The sequence below is a fragment of the Ctenopharyngodon idella genome, chromosome 11, assembly GCF_019924925.1.
Source record: "Ctenopharyngodon idella isolate HZGC_01 chromosome 11, HZGC01, whole genome shotgun sequence".
Taxonomy (NCBI): Eukaryota; Metazoa; Chordata; class Actinopteri; order Cypriniformes; family Xenocyprididae; genus Ctenopharyngodon; species Ctenopharyngodon idella.
This window is the reverse complement of record NC_067230.1, coordinates 5,320,077-5,340,469: the sequence shown is the minus strand read 5'-3', so window position 1 is coordinate 5,340,469 and position 20,393 is coordinate 5,320,077. Positions and strand designations below refer to the sequence as shown.

The following is a 20,393-nucleotide window of genomic DNA, read 5'->3' as shown; positions in this document are numbered from 1 at the left end:
TTGAGCGGCAAGAGTTTTACACTTTCTTCAATCCTAGATATTTTACTTCATAACTTGTTAAATATGGATTTTTTTTTTTTTTAACACACAAATGCATCGCTTCACCTCAGAAGGTCTTTATTAACCCCCTGGAGCCGTGTGGAGTACACGTTTATGATGGATGGATGTGGATGGATGCACTTTCTTCAGCTCATACTTGTTGGTCCTGTTCACTGCCATTATAAAGCGTCAGGATATTTATTAATATTTCTCCAATTGTGTTCATCAGAAAGTCATATACACCTAGGATGGCTTGAGGGTAAGTAAAGCTTGGGCTAATTTTCATTTGAAAGTGAACTAATCATTTAAATGTCAATATACTAGCACAAAAAACAATCACTATAAAATACATATACTACATACACAAACAATCCTCTTACTGTATACTCTTCACTTAGTTTTTTGGAAAGGAAATTAAAACTTTTATTCAGCAAGGGTGCATTAAATTGATAAATGACAGTAAAGACATTTATAATGTCACAAAAAATCTATTCATCATAGAATCCTGAAAAAAAGTTTGGAAAACAAAATGTATCACAGTTTCCACAAAAGTTCTAAGCAGCATAACTGTTTTTTAACGTTGGTAATAATAATGGTAATAAACATGATTTTGAGCACCAAATCAGCATATTAGAATGATTTCTTAAGGATCATGTGACACTGAAGACTGGAGTAATGATGCTGAAAATTCAGCTTTGCCATCACAGGAATAAATTACATTTAAAATATATTAAAATTACAATTTTAAATTGCAATATTTCACAACTTATTTATTATGTAGTATTCACAACTTATTTATTATTTATTTTGTTCAAATAAATACAGCCTTGATAAGTAAAAGAGACTTCTTACAAAAAAAAAATATTATCATATATATATATATACAGGTGCTGGTCATATAATTAGAATATCGTAAAAAAGTTCATTTTTTTATTGTAAATTATTTAAAAAAATGAAACTTTCATATATTCTAGATTCCCTACATGTAAAGTAAAACATTTCAAAAGGTTTTTTTTTTTTAATTTGTTGATTAGAGCGTACAGCTAATGAAAGTCCAAAATCCAGTATCTCAAAATATTAGAATATTTACATTTGAGTTTCATTAAATGACCATCCCTACAGTATAAATTCCGGGTATCTTTTGTTCTTTGAAACCACACTAATGGGGAAGACTGCTGACTTGGCAATGGTCCAGGAGACAATCATTGACACCCTCCACAAAGAGAGTAAGTCACAGAAGGTCATTACTGAATGGGGTGGCTGTTTACAGAGTGATGTATCAAAGCATATTAAATGCAAAGTTGACTGGAAGGAAGAAATTGGGTAGGCAAAGGTGCACAAGCAACAGGGATGACCGCAAGCTTGAGAATACTGTCAAGTAAAGCCGATTCAAACACTTGGGAGAGCTTCACAATGAGTAGAATGAAGCCGGAGTCAGCGCATCAAGAGTCACCACACTCAGACATCTTCAGGAAAAGGACTACCAAGCCACTTCTGAACCAGAGACAACGTCAGAAGCATCTTACCTGGGCTAAGGAGAAAAAGAACTGGACAGTGAACAGTGGCCGAAAGTCCTCTTTTCAGATAAAAGAAAATTTTGCATTTCATGTTGAAATCATGGTCCCAGAGTCTGAAGGAAGACTGGAGAGGCACAGAATCCAAGCTGCTTGAAGTCTAGTGTGAAGTTTCTGAAGTCAATAATGATTTGGGGGTGCCGTGACGTCTGCTGGTGTTGGTCCATAGTGTTTTATCAAGTGCAAAGTCAATGCAGCCATCTTCCAGGAGATTTTGGAGCACTTTATGCTTCCATCTGCTGACAAGCTTTATGGAGATGCTGATTTCCTTTTCCAGCAGGACTTTAGCACCTGCCCACAGTGCAAAAACCACTTCCAAGTGGTTTGCTGACCATGATATTACTGTGCTTTATTGGCCAGCCAATATGCCTGACCTGAATCTATGGGATATTTTCAAGAGAAAGATGAGAAACAGTCGATCCAACAATATACAGATGATCTGAAGGCTCAATAGTGCCTCAGCAGTGCCACAGGCTGATCACTTCCATGCCACACTTCACTGATGCAGTAATTTGTGCTAGGAACAAGTCATTTGCTGTAATATGTCCTGCCGATCAAGTATTGAGTGCACAAAAGAACATACTTTAAAGAACTTGACCTTTTCTGTTTTGCAAATCCATTTTTTGATTGATCTTAGGAAATATTCTAATATTTTGAAATACTGGATTTTGGACTTTCATGAGCTGTACGCTCTAATCATCAAAATTAAAAAAAAAAACTTTTGAAATGTTTTACTTTACATGTAGGGAATCTAGAATATATGAAAGTTTCATTTTTAAAAATAATTTATAATAAAAAAATGAACTTTTTGATGATATTCTAATTATACGACCAGCACCTGTATATATATATATATAATAAAAAAGATATTAAAATGCTAGTGGAAGAAAAACAATTCCATACATCATACAGGAAGACAAGTCTCTACAGCCAACCGTACTCATTTAAACAGCAGATAGAACATATTTCTCTCAAATGAGTTGATAATTAATGCTGAAGTACTCAACACACTCTTCAGAAAAAGCTCTGTGCTTAATCAGCATGTGCATCCAACATATTTTCAGGATATAATAAGGTTTGGGAGGAGCGTGTTCATGCCAATTGCAACACAGGTGCACGCATATATAATCGGTTGCTTGCATAGGATCGCTCCTGTGACAACTCATGCAGCATCCCTCCACCCCACCAGCATTACATTTTTAAGCATTCTTGAGCACCTCCATCATAGGGCACAAGCCAAATCTGCCCATCCTCTTTCCACTTAAGGATTATATTAACATGTGAATACTACCATCTTGACATTTTACATATGCACCAAATCTCATGCACCCTCCCTTCTTACTATCTGTGAATCTCATGAATACTACTGCAGTTATGTTCCATCATGTGACTTCCTGCTATTAGCACATTTCATATGCTGGTCACGTTTGTGGCAGGGGGGACCTGGTTTAAATGTGTAATGACTTTGGATTTTGTTGTTATCAGTTTTGGAGGATGGACGAATAATTCTGAACTCCTGTAGCTCTCATAATCAAAAGTGTGCCGGACACTGAGGAAGTCATTATCCCAGAATGAGTGCTTGTGTTTTTAAGCAGACCCCCCTTTACCTGGGTGTTCCACGCAAAGCCGATTATGTGCAGGTCTGCATCTCTCTCACACCGTGAACCTTGCGGTGATATTTCAGCGAGAAAATGGGTCAATGCCAAGCATCAGCAGGCTGCTGTTGCATATTAATGATGAAGCTTGGCTGTGACAGATGAGATTGGCCCACAAGGGTCCTCTCTCTCTTTCTCACACACACAAGCATGCTTATTCTCTTTGACTGCTCTGTTCCGAAAACTAGAGAGCTGCCTCACTATCTACTGTCTAGTCGACTGTACTAACTGACAAACATATATTGTACGTGACTGTTTTGGAACACACTACATGTGCACCACAAATAATGCTCCTCACACAAAGCACACGGGAGACTCGACTCACAACTGATTTCTGTTAGAGCAACATTAGCAATGTCCATGCAAAAACATGGTATCTACTAGAATGAAAAAAGACCAAATTTGTTTCCAATAACAAATTTCAGATCACAAATAAAATCTGACATCATAAATGTTGTCCAGCATTGTTGCAAACAATAAATAAGCCATTGTTTTGATAATAGCATGCTGCTAGATAGCACAAGTATGTCTTTATGATGTCTGATAAAGAGCAATTAATCTGGAAAACATCTGTTGCATGTAAACATCTGAGAAACATCTTAGAAAAAGCAGTTTTACATAAACTCTAAATCATAAACATCTTGAAGACTTTCTTAATGTTGATTTAACATCTGAGAGGAAACGTCCTAGAGACATATTGCAGATGAGCAAACAAAAAAAACAAAAAAACAAAAAAAAAAAACATGCAGATGTAAATGCAGACATTAAATAGACGTCTCTTTGATGTACGTGTGCTATACACTAACAAACACCGGGTTGCTGCACATTTTTTAAAGTCAAATTTAAGGCTTTTTAAGACCTTTTTAAGACCTGAAGAAATAAAAATTAATATTATACATTAGGGGTGTGCAATATTGACAAATTTTATGTTGATATTTTTAAAGTCGTTTCAAAAGCAGTATGTGCCACCTTATATTGATTTCCAGGGGCATTTTTACCTACATAATGGCATTTTTCTAAACTTACTAGATGTATTCATCACCTTTTAGGTCAAATTCTAACATTCAAATTAAATTCTATTAGAATAACAGCACAGTATAGGGCTGTTACTAATCAAATGAAATCATTATCAACAAAATCCATCTTTGCAATGCAGAGGTGACACAGAAGCGGCATGAGAAGTGGCATTACACAGCATTTACAATTTGTCTACATAAATTTAATTTAATATTTAAATATGAAATTATTTTAACTTTTTAATTAAAATGTACTTTAAAACAACTGAACTGCCAGTAGGGGGCAGCAAGTCACTGTCTTAATGAGTGAGTCATTCATTCAACTGATTTGTTCAAACGACTGATTCATTCAGAAACCAAGCAAGATTGTCTGTCTGTTGCACGGAGAGTCGGAGACTGTTCTGCTGTTCTTCATTTTTAAATTTTCATTGGCGAAATGAAGAAAAAAAACAAACAATATTGACAATATTGTGTTTAAAATGTAACTCACAATGTTAACTTATTGTTCATTTAACTGTTGTATAAAATAAATATCACATTTGCAATCATTCTGATTTTAGGAAAACAGCACTCTTGCTCGTGTGATATTGTATAACTACATCATATCATATGATATAATTATGAGACAAAAACTCATCGGGGCAAAAATGCCCATGTCTCTTGAATTTTGAGGGGATATAACTGCATACATCATGCAATGAAAGCGTGAGTGACAAACTCAATGTCAGCTCACACGTGATCGTTAAAACATATTTACGATATCATCATAGACATCATACTTATCACACACCCCTACGAAAATAAAGAATGAACAACTGTTACTGAACTGACATTTACCCATTTTCTTCTGCTTTCTCTTCCTTTCGTGCGCAGGAGACAGTAGCCTACGTTATACGCCGTCGTAAATGCCGCGAAACCCACAAATTGTCACGTGAACAAGCAAATCCACAAAGAAAAATAAAATAAAAATAATATGTACGCTAATTAGATAGTTTTAATTTGGTAAATGATTTAGATGTGTCTAAGTCAAATTGTCATCTAAAATTTAAGACTTTTTAAAATTTTAAAAATCTAATTTAAGACTTAAGGATCCGTGGGAACCCTGTAAACAAAAACAAACTGATCATTTTATTTCCCGTACAATGACGTAACTCGCTGCTTCACTACCATAGTATGATGCATTGTTGAACAAATCAACTAGCTAGTCACGACTGTTTCCCGAAACCATACTGTCACAAACCATCGTTCAGCCACGTTGGTGAATGATGTCGCGCAGGTGGTGGAGTAATTACTTCTTTAAATCCATTTGAGATCAAATTAATGCTAGATTTTTTGCTATTAATTACAGACATGGAATCTAAGGAATAATTATCCTTTTTCTCAGTTATTTTGCTTTATTTGTACGTTCAATCATAGGCTTGTTCTTGCATACCAGAGCATGTACGCACATGCGCACTCTTAAAAAACGGCGCTTAAAATCTCTTGACAAACTAAAATATGTAAATGACATTTGTATATATTCAAAATAAAAGATATACATTGTACTTAAAGTCAGCTTGCTTATTTTGCTCAATATAATTTATTAAAGGGTTAGTAAACTCAAAAATGAAAATTATGTCATTTATTACTCACCCTCATGTTGTTCCACACCTGAAAGACCTTCGTTCATCTTCGGAACACAAATTAAGGTATTTTTCATAAAATCCGATGGCTCAGTGAAGCCTGCATCGCCAGCAATAACACTCCCTTTTTCAATGCCCAGAAAGCTACTAAAAACACATTTAAAACAGTTCATGTGACTACAGTGGTCCAACCTTAATATTATGAAGCGACGAGAATACTTTTTGTGCACCAAATATAACAAAATAGCGACTTTATTCCACAATATCTAGTGATGGGTGATTTCAAAACACTGCTTCATGAAGCTTTGAAGCTTTACAAATCTTTTGTTTCGAATCTGTGGTTCAGAGCGCCAAAATCACATGATTTCAGTAAATGAGTCTTCGATACGTCATAAGTGTTTTGAAACTTCAATAGTTCATGTGAGTTTGGCAGTTTGATATGCGATACGAACCACTGATTCAAAACAAATGATTCATTAAGCTTTGAAGCTTCACGAAGCAGTGGTTTGAAATTATTCGTCACTAAATATTGTGGAATACAGTCGCTATTTTGTTATTTTTGGAGCACAAAAAGTATTTTCGTCACTTTATAATACTAAGGTTGAACCACTGCAGTCACATGAACTGTTTTAAATATGTTTTTAGTAGCTTTCTGTACATTGAAAAAGGAAATGAACTTACTGGCAATGGAGGCCTCACTGAGCCATCGGATTTTATCAAAAATATCTTAATTTGTGTTCCGAAGATGAACGAAGGTCTTACGGGTGTAGAACGACATGAGGGTGAGTAATAAATGACATAATTTTCATTTTTCGGGTGAACTAACCCTTTAAGTCCACATGTAATAAAAACAAGAAACTAACCACACAAGTTTGCGATGCAATTTGCGAATGTTTGTTTGAACTATGGTTTCGGGAAACACCAAATCTTTGAACTATGTTAGTAATGATGGAATTCGCGATGTTAGTTGGCAAACAATGCTTTTGGGAAAAGCAACCCAGGTCAATAAGATCTGTTTGTTGTGGTTGTTGTTGAAAGAAATCAATACTTTTATTTAGCAAGGATGCATTAAATTGATTAAAAGTGACACTAAAAACATTTTAAATTGATTGAAATTTAGATTTCAAAAAATGTTGTTCTTTTGAACTTTCTATTCATCTAAGAATCCTAAAAAAAAAATATCACTGTTTTCACAAATATATATAGTAGCACAACTCTTTTATAACATTGATAATAAGAAGAAATGTTTCTTGAACACCAAATCAGCATATTACATCGATTTCTGAAGGATCATGTGACACTGAAGACTGGAGTAATGATGCTGAAAATTCAGCTTTGCCATCACAGGAATACATTTTTTAAAAATATATTCAAATGGAACACCATTATTTAAAATTGTAAAAAAATAAAAATAGATACTGAAATACTGACCCTAAACATTTAAATGATAGTGTATGTTCAAAAAGCAACCTTTTTCTCGCTTTATTCGCCATCATGAATTTATTTTTTTCCCACTTAATCACATACTTTTTGTTGCAAAGCATTCTGGGATTACCGTCTTCTTAAAGAATACATTTGATGCTGCTTTAGAAGATATCTTTGGAGGCTGCATAATGAAACTCATCTATGATGCCTTAAAATGTAGCCTACATGGGCAGCTCACTAGGATTTGGAAAAGAGCATATATATTCCCTTTTCTGAGGTTGCATTTATTCTTTTTTTCTCTTCCATATCCATTTTTTCACTTTATATATCTCATACTGGCATTCACTTTTTATCATCTGGTTCTGTTTCTGTCTCATTCTCCATTTCAGTTTCCTTCAACGCCACACCTGCTCTTTCTTTTTCTCTCTGTCCCGCTCTCCTAGGGTCTCAAGAGAATAAACATAAGATCGACTCTGCTGTCTGAATGCACAGAGAGGCTTTTGGAGTCAGTTCAGAGGAGACCTTGCTATGACTGAGGAGAATGATGGCACACAGTATAAAGCCATGGTGGCTGCTATGCTTTCAATCGTGCCGGCTTTACAGGGCTATCTGCCGCTGTACAGAGTTCAAGGATGGGGTCAGGCCATTAATCGATATCACCACACTGTCTGAAATAAACTACACCTTGTGTGTATCAGTCAAGACCTGTGATGAGTAAAAACTGGTTACTAGAGTTCAGAATGTTCAAATGTAGCAGTTTCAAGTTTCTTGTAGAAATCATCAAAAGAAGTGATTTCTACGAAACTAAAAGACAAAAAGGTCTATTTTAGGATGCAAAACATTACTGCGATTCAAGTCACATGTGTAATTTCTTCTATGTTAAACTACTTATCTCAACCTACGAATAGACCACTCTAACACTATAACTACAGTAGTGTGGTTCCTCTAAGGGAGTGTTCACACTTGGCAGGTTTGTTTTGATTAAAACGAACCCTGGTGTGATTACTCTTTAAGTGCGGTTCATTTGAATAAGTATGAACGCTACCATCCGCACCCAGGTACACACCAAATAAGTGGACCAACAATGAAAAGTTGGATCTGTTGTTTGACAGAGGGATTCCTGCCACTGTTTTGACTCCTTTACACATTTCATCAGCCCCCATGAATTGCCAGCTCCATCATATACCATCATATGTACACATATGCCAAGCACTGTTTTGAATGTTCGACAAGTTCCGTCGTAAAACATGCGTCATAAAATCCGTTTTTGTTGTTGTTCTGTATCTTTAAGTTTGGTGTTAAAAATTACAGTATGATCACTAAGCAAACCAGGACTAAAATGTATTATTTTCTCTTTTTGGTCCAGACCACAAGAACCAAGAGAACCGAACTAAAAGTGTGAACACGCTCTAAAAAGTGTAAATACACTATGAAAATAGTGAAAATACTTTCTGAATTAGTCTTTTTGTTTGAACCTGACACCAAACCACTCACTCAACCAACTAGCCAGTCATTATTTTAGCAATTTCATTTGATGGCGCAAATGGCACAAAATTTGCACATTTTACCTTTAACACACCCATAAAAACATGAGTTGTTCTTAGTTTAGAACTGCTTACATTTCAACTAGGTCTCAACTGGATTTAGATGGGCAATGTAAGTCTGTTTCTGGCACTACCTGGTTTAGACAATATAACCTCATGGCAATTCGTAACCATGTTACGTTTTGACGAATTGTCGGCTAATTCATATAAATTTGTGTGATCTCATTTATACGTTTATTGTATGACCTGCTTACACCCCACTGACAGTTAGGTTTAGGTTTTGAGACCTTCATGCATGCATTTTGATTTTTCTAAAAATCATAAATTTCCGAATGAATTACATCCTACAAACTTATTTAAAACTGTCACCTTGTAAAATAGTTACATTTTCACATGAAAATCACAATAAGGTTGGTTTAGATGGTTATTGTTGTGGATATACCATCCTGACCAGCGTAGCCTTTGGGGGTGACCGGCAAAGACCAGCAAAAAAGACTTTCTAAACCAGTTTAGGCTGGTTTCTTTTAGAAGTGTTTATATATATATATATATATATATATATATATATATACACACACACACATACATACATACATACACACACACTTCTAAAATTGAAAAATTAAAATATAAAGCTTGGGCAATGCAGGCCTCTTACTGGCACAAATTGGTTAAGATAATTATTGTTGAAGGTAGAGCAGCCTAACCAGCATTGTCATGATTAATGGCCAGCAAAACTTGCATTAAAATGCCCCAAAATAATATTTTAAGGTTTTAACTGGTTATTTAAGGTCTAGGTTGGTTTCTTCAACAGGATGATGAGCAGAAAAAGTTAAAAGTGCAGATGTGGCTTAATGGGTAGAGAATTTGTAACCCGGACTTGTAACCCGAAGGTCGCGGGTTCGAGTCTCAGTACCGGAAGAAAATGTAGGTGGGTGGAGTGAATGAATAGCGCTCTCTTACACTCTCATTACCCACAACTGAGGTGCCCTTGAGCAAAGCACCTAACCCCCAATTACTCCCCGGGCGCCGCAGCAAAAATGGCTGCCCACTGTGGCGCCACTGCTCCGGGTGTGTGTTCACGGTGTGTGCGTGTGTTCAATACTCACTGCTGTCTGTGTGCACTTGGATGGGTGAAATGCTGAGCACAAATTGTGAGTATGGAACATCATACTTGGCTACACATCACTTTCACTTTCAAAAAGCAAAACCATCTTGAGATCTTTGAGAAACCGTAACGAGCAGTTTTGTGATAACTGATATCTGAAAAACTCAGTCAGAGTATCTCAACTGGCCCTCTGAGAAAGACAGAGCGAGTGAGTTACCTGATAGTGAAGTAGTCTGTCAATCATGCAGTCTAGATTGCGAACACAGCCACTCAGGGTTAATGACACTCCATGAGTTTTGGATGATTTAGAAAGTCCTTACACTCCACACGACCATAAATGATTACAAGCCGTTGCTTACTCTAACGAGCGTTAATAATGACAACGGCGCCATTCATCCCCCTCGCACTTCCATCAGGACTATGCTGGCGTTTATGCAGCAATGCATTCATATCAACTGCGGTGTCGCTTTTCAAACGTCGTCCGATTTATGGTGCTCCTCAGACATGATGCGTCACAGCTTGATGGTTTTGAGCTTGTTTTGAAGACTCAATCATTTGACAAACAGGCTGCGTGACGTTCTTGATGCTCTGTCTTGCAGGAGTCAGAGTGGGTTCTCATTTTGGTGACAAATCTAGCATGGTGGGATCCACCAGCAATCACTCATCAGTCATAGTCATCACGGCCCAAGCTGCACTGGCTGCAGGGTTCATTAATGCTGTGCCCGCAGGCCAGCTCCACTCCGACCGCTCAGTCACTGATGACTCAATTACGATAGGACAGCAGCCACCCAAAGCAAACTAAATCAGAAGCAGGAGACATTAGCAGCGCCGTTCCTCAGAGATGACAAAAGAGTGACTTGTTAAATGTCAGAATGGCGATATGTAACACATAGACTGACAAGAGAGGCGCTGCGGGTGATGTATACGTTCGATGAGCCCTATCGCAGAGGATGACATCAGCAGCTGACTGAAACAACTGTTTCAGAGCAGATACCTGCTTTGGGGTTTAGATAGGGATTGAAGCAGCCATGACTTTAGGTGAAAGTCAATGATTCTGTACTGTATTAATAACAAAATACTGTATTCATAAATAAATTCAATAACATTGTATACACCACATTATATAAATTATAGTCCTCAAAGCAGATTAAAATTAGTCTGTGGTCTTCAACAAAAAGTATTTTAGACATTTACTTTATTTGTAAAACACTGGCTATATTTCAAAACTCTATTCCAAACAAAACAGTGACATGTATGTTGCCAGGACACAGAAATTAGTTGATATATTGTAGATAAGTTATATGGCAGGTTTATCAGTTTCAAATGCTACTCAGTCCTGCCGATTAGGTTAAATGCCTAAAAATCACAAGGTTTATAATTTCTAAATTACATAAGGTGTATAATATTTATATACACTTCCGTCCAAAACTTTGGGGTTGATAAGATATTTAATGTTTTTTGAAAGAAGCCTCTTATGCTCACCAAGGCTGTATTTATTTGATAAAAATAAAATTTTTACAATGCAGTAAAAACAGCAATATTGTGAAATATTACAATTTAAAATTTAAAAGTGTCCTAGCTTATTATATTTTAAAATCAATGTCACATGATCTTTCAGAAATCATTCTAATATGCTGGTTTTGTGCTATAGAAACTTTTTTTTTTGTCAACGCTGAAAACAGTTGCTTAACATTTATGTGGAAACTGTGATATATTTTTATTCCTCAGGATCCTTCGATGAATAGAAATTTCAAAAGTACAGAATTTATTTAAAATAGAAATATCGTGTAACAACATAAGTCTTTACGGTCACTTTTGATCAAATTAATGTATCCTCACTGAATAAAAGTAGCTGAATAAAATTAATTTCATACTGACCCCACAGTTTTGAACAGTAGTATATAACGTATTACATTATAAATTAACATTATCATTAATGTTATTAAATGAATAATAATACTTGTTAATGTTATTGTTGTTATTTTTAATAAATTATTTTTATTATTAAACAAGAAAATAACATTTTTTGAAAAATCATGAGATTAATTACAATTAGTAATTACAAAGAGTTTCATCAGTAGTTTTAACCTTTGACAGTCCTTCTTTCACCCCAAAGCCTGCTAAAGTATCACTGCCCTAAACAACTACATTTTTAAGTAAAGTGAAACTAGGTTGATATTGTGATTGTAGATAAAAAGGAAAAAGATAAAAGATCAGCCTGAAACAAAGACTTGAAAAAAGTTGACAAAAATCAAAGGAAAAGCATTTGCTTCAAAAGGCAGCAGACAACTTCATAAAACTGTTTTTCTCCCTCTCCAGCAGCCACCGGAGATTTATCTTCTAATCTGTACAAGCTATGCTTCAGAAGATCTCAATGCAAACCAGTGAAGCTCTCCTCCTCTGCTCTCTCAATAGATGCAAAATAAAATTATGCTCAGTTTGATAATTAGATGTTAAAATTATGAGCTGGCAAACTAAGAAAAAGGAAAATCACTCTGCAGTTGACAGGTCGGGTGTGAGAGCACTGATGCAAAGTGCTGATAAAAGCACATTAAATATGGCAGATTTCCCTATAAATGAGTGTATGGGAGTTAAATTTCTTTGGGAAATCTAGAAGATATGTGTGATATTGAGGCAAATTATGCTGAAATGAATCTACAGTGTTGTGGCCAAGTCATCTATTGTTTCAGAATCAGGTTAGAACAGAAAATCTGCAGAAATGATTTAAAAAGAGCTTTTGCTTGGTGGAATTATGTAAGAATTTGGAAATAATTCATGCAGTGTAGATGTACAGTATTACAATACACTATGTAATTTAAAGTGAATTATGTCTGCATCTGCACTACTAATATTACCAAGTGGAAATGATCATTTACAGATAAGTTTCCTAAACACTGTCGAAACTGTCATTGGTCAGTTGAAACCGATGGTCATGCCCCCAAACTCATGCCATTGGCTAAGACAATGTGGCTATGTCAGGCTGGATGGTTGGGTTGGTCAGGTCAGCAGTAGGTTGGTTGGTTTTTGTATCAAATAAAAATACCTAAACCTTAATATAAGATTTACTTACTAAATAAGTAATAATAATTTATACTTACTAAATAATTAAAGATATATTGTCTGAAGTTTGTAAAATCCTTAATACAATGTTAAATTTAGTCCTGATAAGGCAAAACAATTTGCCACTGTGGTTTAAAACCAATAAAATAAATAAATAAATTCATGACGTTATCTGAGAATTATGCAGTTTTGCCTCTCAATATTTTTACACAAATAAGATTTTAAAAAATGCTGGTGTTTACACATCTCACAGGAATCAGCCAACGAATTATAGTGTCTCTGCATATTAAGCTGGGATAAGAGAAAGTATTTTAACATCAAAAATTACACACTTGAGCTGTAAGATACTGAACTGCATCCATTCTGGGCTTGATCTGATGATTATATCCACACCTGTTTAGAAAAAAGAAAAATCTAAAGGCTGATAGAAGGATGAGATGTGCAGTAGCTGTCTAATATCTCTAAAAAAGACCATGTGATGCCAATTTGAGCCATAAAGGAGGAAGGCTAAATCTGTCAAACTTTAGAAGAAAGTGGATGTAACGGATGGCAAATAAAAAAATAAATAAAACCTTCACAGTGCCTGCACGGTGCCGGAACACGAGCCTTAAGCGCATCTGGCCAGAAATGATGGCGTGAGAGTTCAGTCGGTTAAATTGGGTGACACCGAATGCAGTTAAATCAAACAAGCATGTTGGCTGAGGAAAGAGTAAATACATTTGGATTAGATACAGCAAATCAAATAAAGCTACAAAGAGACAGGAGCACATGTAACCAGGGCATGGGAAGCTGAATTAAATAGCCTTTTACTGTGGTGGCTCAAACGGTGTGTCAGAATTAGGCCTGAAGAAACATGCAGAGAAAACGCCGGCTAATAATGTATTTTCCAACATACAAAAAAAGACTGTCACCAAGAGCAAAAATATCAGTGATTTTTTATTAGGTGAACTAAGGGTATATAGGCAATTCCATGCAAAAGTCATCTTTACCATGTAAAAAAAAAAAGAAAAAGTTTTTACCAAAAGAACAAAACCCTTTTTAAATTGTCCATTTAGGTCTGTAATATACTGTATTAATGTGCTCTAACAGAAATTTTAAGAAAATTGCCTTGTTTATCCACAATATATGAGGTAAGCAACAATGCTTAAATTTTCAACCAAACATATTTCATGCTTTGAAAAAAGGGATCAAAGACCCCTTTTTTTACACTTTATTTTAACAGTAAGCATTGTGTAGAAAGATGGAGACATGCCTGAGAAATAAATACACTCATTTTGTCATAACAGCACTGCCTGTTGAATTTCAAAGGGCTAGAATAAAGAGGTCCCGTCGCTTCAGTGCTCTGTCACGTCCGTAACGTTTTAAAGATTAAGTTTATGTCATATAACAATTATAAATACAAATAACTTGAAACTTTATATGCAAAGCTAAATTATGTTTATGCTTATTAGGATCAACAAATCATCTCACTACTTTGGTCTGAACAACCATAATATGTGTTACGGACGTGACCGTTACGGACGCTTCATATTAAATCCTATGCATTTGGCTTTGCTTCTTTATTGCTGTGATCTGTTTCAGGCTTACCATATATATCAGAACTTTGCTTTGTTAGTTTTAATATGAAAAAGGGCTCAACTTTCAAATTCGGTCAGATGTTGCGTTTTTATCTGTTGGTTAAAAAATGAATAGCCTATTGATCACTATCCCGTGATCAAGCTGACAAAATAAAAATAATAAGATTGCAATAATTTTGACTCGAAATAAAATGTGATCATTTTGACTCAAGACTTAGCTTTAAACTGTGCAAACTAGCCGAAAACCGTGCAATCATTTATATACACAAAACATAAAACTGACATGATTGCGAGTGATATAGTGTCAATCGATTCACCTGACTGGGAGAAATCTGCGATTTTAAACTGCTATATGATAAACTTTAATATTTGCTAATGTAGCCTATTTTAGCAAGCAGTTCTGTAAGAAGGAAAATCATGGTCTCTAAACTGATTCTTGAACAACGCACACGCTTGTCAACATGAGAAATAGGTCTAATCCATAACCTTTTGCAATACAGAGTATAAAGTTGTATAAAATTTAGTAAAAAGTTGATAAATTGTGCAGTCTTACCATACTGGTATCCCAGATTTCAATATTTGGTGGTTTAAATGCCTGCTCGAGGTCTCTGTGAAAGTTTTAAAGCAGTTTTAAAGCAGTCTTCTGTGCCGCTTTCAGACCGGTCACGCCCGTAACGGAGAACTGTCACGTCCGTAATGTTGTTTTTTTCTCATAAATGTGAACATGAAAAATGAAATAAAATTATTTTATGCTCTGTAGAGAGCCAAGCCGCCTTCTTTCGGTGGGCAGTATTACTTTTGGTTTGCGCGGTGTACTTCAAAGAATTCCCAAAAAAAAAAAAAAAAAAGTTGCCACCTAAAACTTTGTGACATTTTTTTGTCACGTCCGTAACGCATGTATATTTCCCTCATCTAAAATATAAAACAATTGTATAGACTGACATTTTTCTAATGTCTGGACTCCTTTACTAAGGGATTATGAATATATAAACAGACCGTTCAATATGTTGGTATTAAATGCATTCTTTGAGAGTTTATATTTCAAGTTTTGACTCCAAATGTCACGTCCATAACACTGAAATTACCCATATTCAGGTTCTCTTGGTTCTTTTGGCCCAGACCAAAAAAAGAGAGAGAGAGAGAGAGAGAAAACAAACATGTTCGCCAGTTCTGGTTCGCTTCGCGTTCATTCTATCATTTTTATGGCATGTATTCTGCGACAGAACTTACCGAACATCCAAAACATTGCTGTGTGCCGGGCTAAATGCGAGTGTTATACGTATGTGTGTACATATGATGGTATTTTTACCAGCTGAGAACTCACAAAAGCTAATAAAATGTGCAAAGGAGTCAAAACAGTGCCAGGAATTCCTTCGTTGCATGCACAAATAAAGATCTGCTACAAGACGACAGCAGTTCCGACGCCTGTACTGAACTGTAGCGAGCAACATGGCTCCTATGACGAGAAAAAAAACAGGTATGCTTGTACAATCTATCCTTTTTATGGTTGCATCTTGTGACATCAGTCTTTGTCTTTGGTCTGTGTTGTGTTCATATATTTCAGTCGAACTGCACCAGAGTTCATTTGGAGGCAGACCGAAACCCACTTTTTCAGGGGTCTCGGTCCAAGCGTGAACACACCTTAAATGGACCATCCTGTCTCTGGTGTGATCATGTGTCAACACAAGTCTTCAGATAACAACCGATTTGAGCCGGAATGAAAAACTGATGCTTTCCATTCTCAAACACAAGTTGAAACATTGTCTGCCATCAGCGGATGAGCATAAATCTCAGTGATATGAGGGACAGACAAAGTTTTTCCATAGTGGCAGGGCTGCAGCAGTGCACTCTGGGTCTCCAAAGAGGCCGACATGAGATCTCATCTCCTGTAGCTGTCTCCTTTCATCTCATCTGCTCCAACATAATTGCTTTGGGTCTCCTGAGTAACATAGTGCTGATTGGTAACTCAATAACTTCTTTACAGATGATTATATGAAACGTCAGTGTGTTGGAGTTTTTCAGGGTGCGCTAAAATCAGAGAGACATCAGGGATTGAGGACAAGTGGGCAGCTCAGGAGGGAGACGAGCCACGTACGTCTCCCTCCATCTCCTGTCTGCATGTACTTGAGATGTAAGTCGTTCGGTTCAGCTCTTACTGGGTCATTTAAAAGCGGTAAGTGCTTTTGCTGTGACAAATGAGCAGGAGGGCTTTGTATTGTCAACTTTGAACTTGACAGTAGTCCTACATTTAAATTAAACTGAAGGACACATCACCTTTGTAACAAAAGATAACTAAGCTGGCTTCATATTGACTCCATCTAGTTGATGGTGTACAATAAAAAAATGAAATAAAATAAAAAGCATTATAAGGATAGTTCACCTAAAATCTCTTCTGTCAGTTGCTCACACAAAACTATAGTATTAAAAGGCTTGGAATATAACGCACAAGTGGGCTGCTTTTTTGGTAATTATACAGAGCTTTTTGTCATTTTTGGAGCTCCTTTCATTGAATGGAATAAAGGATGTGTCAATATTCCTTTTTAGTCATACATGTGTGTAATGCCATGAGGGTGAGCACATGGTGACAGAATTTCTTTTCTTTCTTTCTCACCATTTCTTTAAATGGCATACATTTAAAAATGATTATAATGAAAAGCTAATATATTTGTAATAAAAATACATCAAAACTTACCATAATATATTTAAGAGTGTGCATGTGGCAAGTCCTCCTAGTACAGCTCTTCTGAACCATAAGACCTGTCCAAAATACTTTCATTACAAAGTAGAATCCTCATGACACATAGTTTAATGTACAACAAAAAGGATTAATATTATATTAATTATAATAATATTACCTGTGTTTTAACATGGGAGATTTCTGAAAATAAAAAAGGCATGACGTTGACAATCCCACCTGATTGGGAGAAACATATTTAGACAAGATAATGTTGACATTTCTAAACCAATGTAAACTGAAAATGTGCGCATTTTTAGCTTAATGAGCAACCTAAACTTACCATTAAAAAAAATATATATTTTTTTTTTGATAGCGCAACAACCTATTCAAGCTGATTCAGTCATATTAAAGAGTATTTTTGAATTTAATAAAACCTAATTTAGATGTAACAACATGAAACACATTTTTGGTTACCTCACAAAACATTTACAGGGATTTATCAAATTAAATTAAAGGCTACAAAGTCTTAAAGGGTTAGTTCACCCAAAAATAAAAATTATCCAATGATTTACTCACACTCAAGCCATCCTAGTGTATATGATTAACTTTTTTCAGACGAACAGACTCGGAGATATATTCAGAAATATCCATGCTCTCCAAAGATTTATAATAGTAGTGCATGGGGGGCCTGTTTTGAATCCAAAAATAAATGCATCAATCCATCATAAATATAATCCATACGGCTCCAGGGGGTTAATAAAGGCCTTCTGAAGCGAGGCGATGGGTTTTTTCTTAAAAAAAAAAAAAAAAAAAAAAAAAAAAATTCATATCTAAAACTTTATAATCTAAAATAACTCGCTTCCGCCAGACGACTGTATGCATACTGCGCAAGTCGCACTGCGCCAAATGAGTTCCCTGATGCGATGATGTAGGATGTAGGAGTATCGTAAGCTTAGACGCCTCTCTCGGTTTAAACAAATAGGGCTGTAAAACAAACTGAAGCGCCTCTTCTCTTTTATCGAAATCCTCCAACATTTCTGTTTTGGACTTCTAATTTGTGACCGGTGTTTTGTTTTGCTCTATCCTCTGTGCGTCCACGTTCGTCACTGCGCATGCGTCAGGTCAGAGTTTTACTTTTTACATTACAAAGTTTTAAATATGGATTTTTTTTTTTTTTTTTTTTTTTTACAAAAACTCATCGCTTCGTTTCAGAAGGACTTTATTAACACCCTGGAGCTGTATGGATTATTTTTTATGCTAGATGGATGCATATATTTTGGGCTACCATTCACTACCATTATAAATCTTTGAAGAGACATCAAGAGGATATTTTTACATAAATCTCCTATTGTGTTAGTCTGAAAGAAGGGAGGGTGAGTAAATCATAGGATAATTTTCATTTTTGGGTGAACTAACTCTTTAAATAAACACCATTTCAGTTCATTCCTCTGGCTGGCTTAATAAATGAAAATTAAAACAAAAATACTGTACACGATAATATTCCCTGAACTGTGAATAAGCTATTCAGGAACAACTTGTAACTAATAAAAAATTGTCCTGTAAAATACTATTGTTCATTAGACGAACTGTAGGCTTCCATATAGCAACTTGCCGCATTAATTTAAAACGTGTGGTCACAGTTGTGAGTTTACTGAACATTTTAAAATTGCTTCGAATGAGGCTCATCCAATCAGAATTGGTCTAAATGAAACTGTCCATTTTAAAAGTCTACTCTCAGTGTTAGTAATAAAAAAATCTAGGGAATTGAGAGCAGCTCTATAAATGTTCTCTTAAAAGTGCTGACAGTCACAACTGTGTTTTCTCTTGCACCAAATGAAAATCATCAGTAAGATAAATACGAACGAGGAGCAGGGGACTAAACCCAGTACATTACAACAGATGGCGCACAGCGAAAGGTAAGAGCCCTTGTAATTGCAGATGCTCCCAAGAGCCCAAAGCCGGATTTCAGACAAATAAACCACGGTGGGCCCATGTGAGACTGCTCCACTTTTTGTACCTATTCTACAGCATCTGCATTAACGAAGCAGTTACTAACAACCTTGTGACCGCTGCACAGTATGCTGAGATGTGCATTATAAGTGTTTTTTTTTGTTTTTGTTTTTTTTTTTATGGGGGGGGGGGCTCGGTTTGATACCAGGCCAGCTCATTCCCATCTTGTCAGCTGGACCGGAGACAGATAGACTCCCCTAGCTGTCACTATAAACAAAGCCTGGCCTTGTGACTCCTTAAAAGTAGACGCCCATTAGGTGCCTGGAGGTTCCACAGGGGTGTGTGCTGGCCCCCTATAAAAAAAACGTTGAGCAAGCAGCTGTCTATTCAAAAGGTGTCACAGTGGCTTTGGCTGTAAATGAGAGCAAGGCGATGTGTGAGACTCGCAGGCGGATTTTGTTTGTTCTGTTGACAGGAGCCTCCTGCAGGCCAGCGAGGTTTGGCTGCCTCAGGACCTTACAGCTCTGAGTGTGGCAGCCAATTAACAGGATTAGAGAGAGGGACAGAGAGAGAATTCCCTGGACTCCTGGCTAACATCTACATTGTCACAGTGATAAGGTTCGAGAGGTACTTTCATTAACTGCTCAGCACACCAGCTGCGATGAACACACACTGGTGTCTCTATAGTCTTCAAATCTCTTCACTTCACTTTACTAAACCCAAACAAACACGCCACTGCCCACACACTACACAAACAGAGAAACAAAACGTCTTCTTCCTGGAATATACTGGCATCAGAAAGCATTTGGACACTTCAGTTCAACTTAAAAATGTATGAATATCATTCCATTACATAAAATACTAATCCAAGTGCCTGTAAAAACTATAATTGTATATAAGTGATACTAAAATAACACTGCTGTGATCTCATGTGAGTGACAGATCGCTGGAGGGGAGGGATTATTGCCTAGTCCTCGCATTGGTGCACCTGTCTTCACAGAAGACATGTTGTTGCAAGGGGGAAGGAAGTTAAAGAAAAATATTTTAAAAAATAATGATAAATAATTTATAATAAACACTGCAATTTGCATTCAAAAATAATAAGAATTGTTGGTTTTTATTTGATGATGACCTTAAAAGCCACTT

The 20,393-nt window shown here is 36.1% G+C and overlaps 1 protein-coding gene across 3 annotated transcripts in view; it reads right to left on the bottom strand.

Annotated features, from left to right (window-relative positions):
* The window catches only part of si:ch211-51h4.2 (uncharacterized), a 137,880-nt gene that overhangs the window by 53,120 nt on the left and 64,367 nt on the right, over positions 1–20,393 (bottom strand). For 2 of the 3 annotated variants that reach the window (XM_051912169.1, XM_051912168.1), the window contains exons 10-11: positions 17,476–17,534; positions 17,313–17,377 (exon numbers count right to left, since the gene is read on the bottom strand). In XM_051912169.1, coding sequence (XP_051768129.1) covers positions 17,313–17,377; positions 17,476–17,534 — 124 coding nt within the window. The remainder of the gene's footprint in view (positions 1–17,312; positions 17,378–17,475; positions 17,535–20,393) is intronic. The other variant, XM_051912170.1, reaches the window with a different exon arrangement.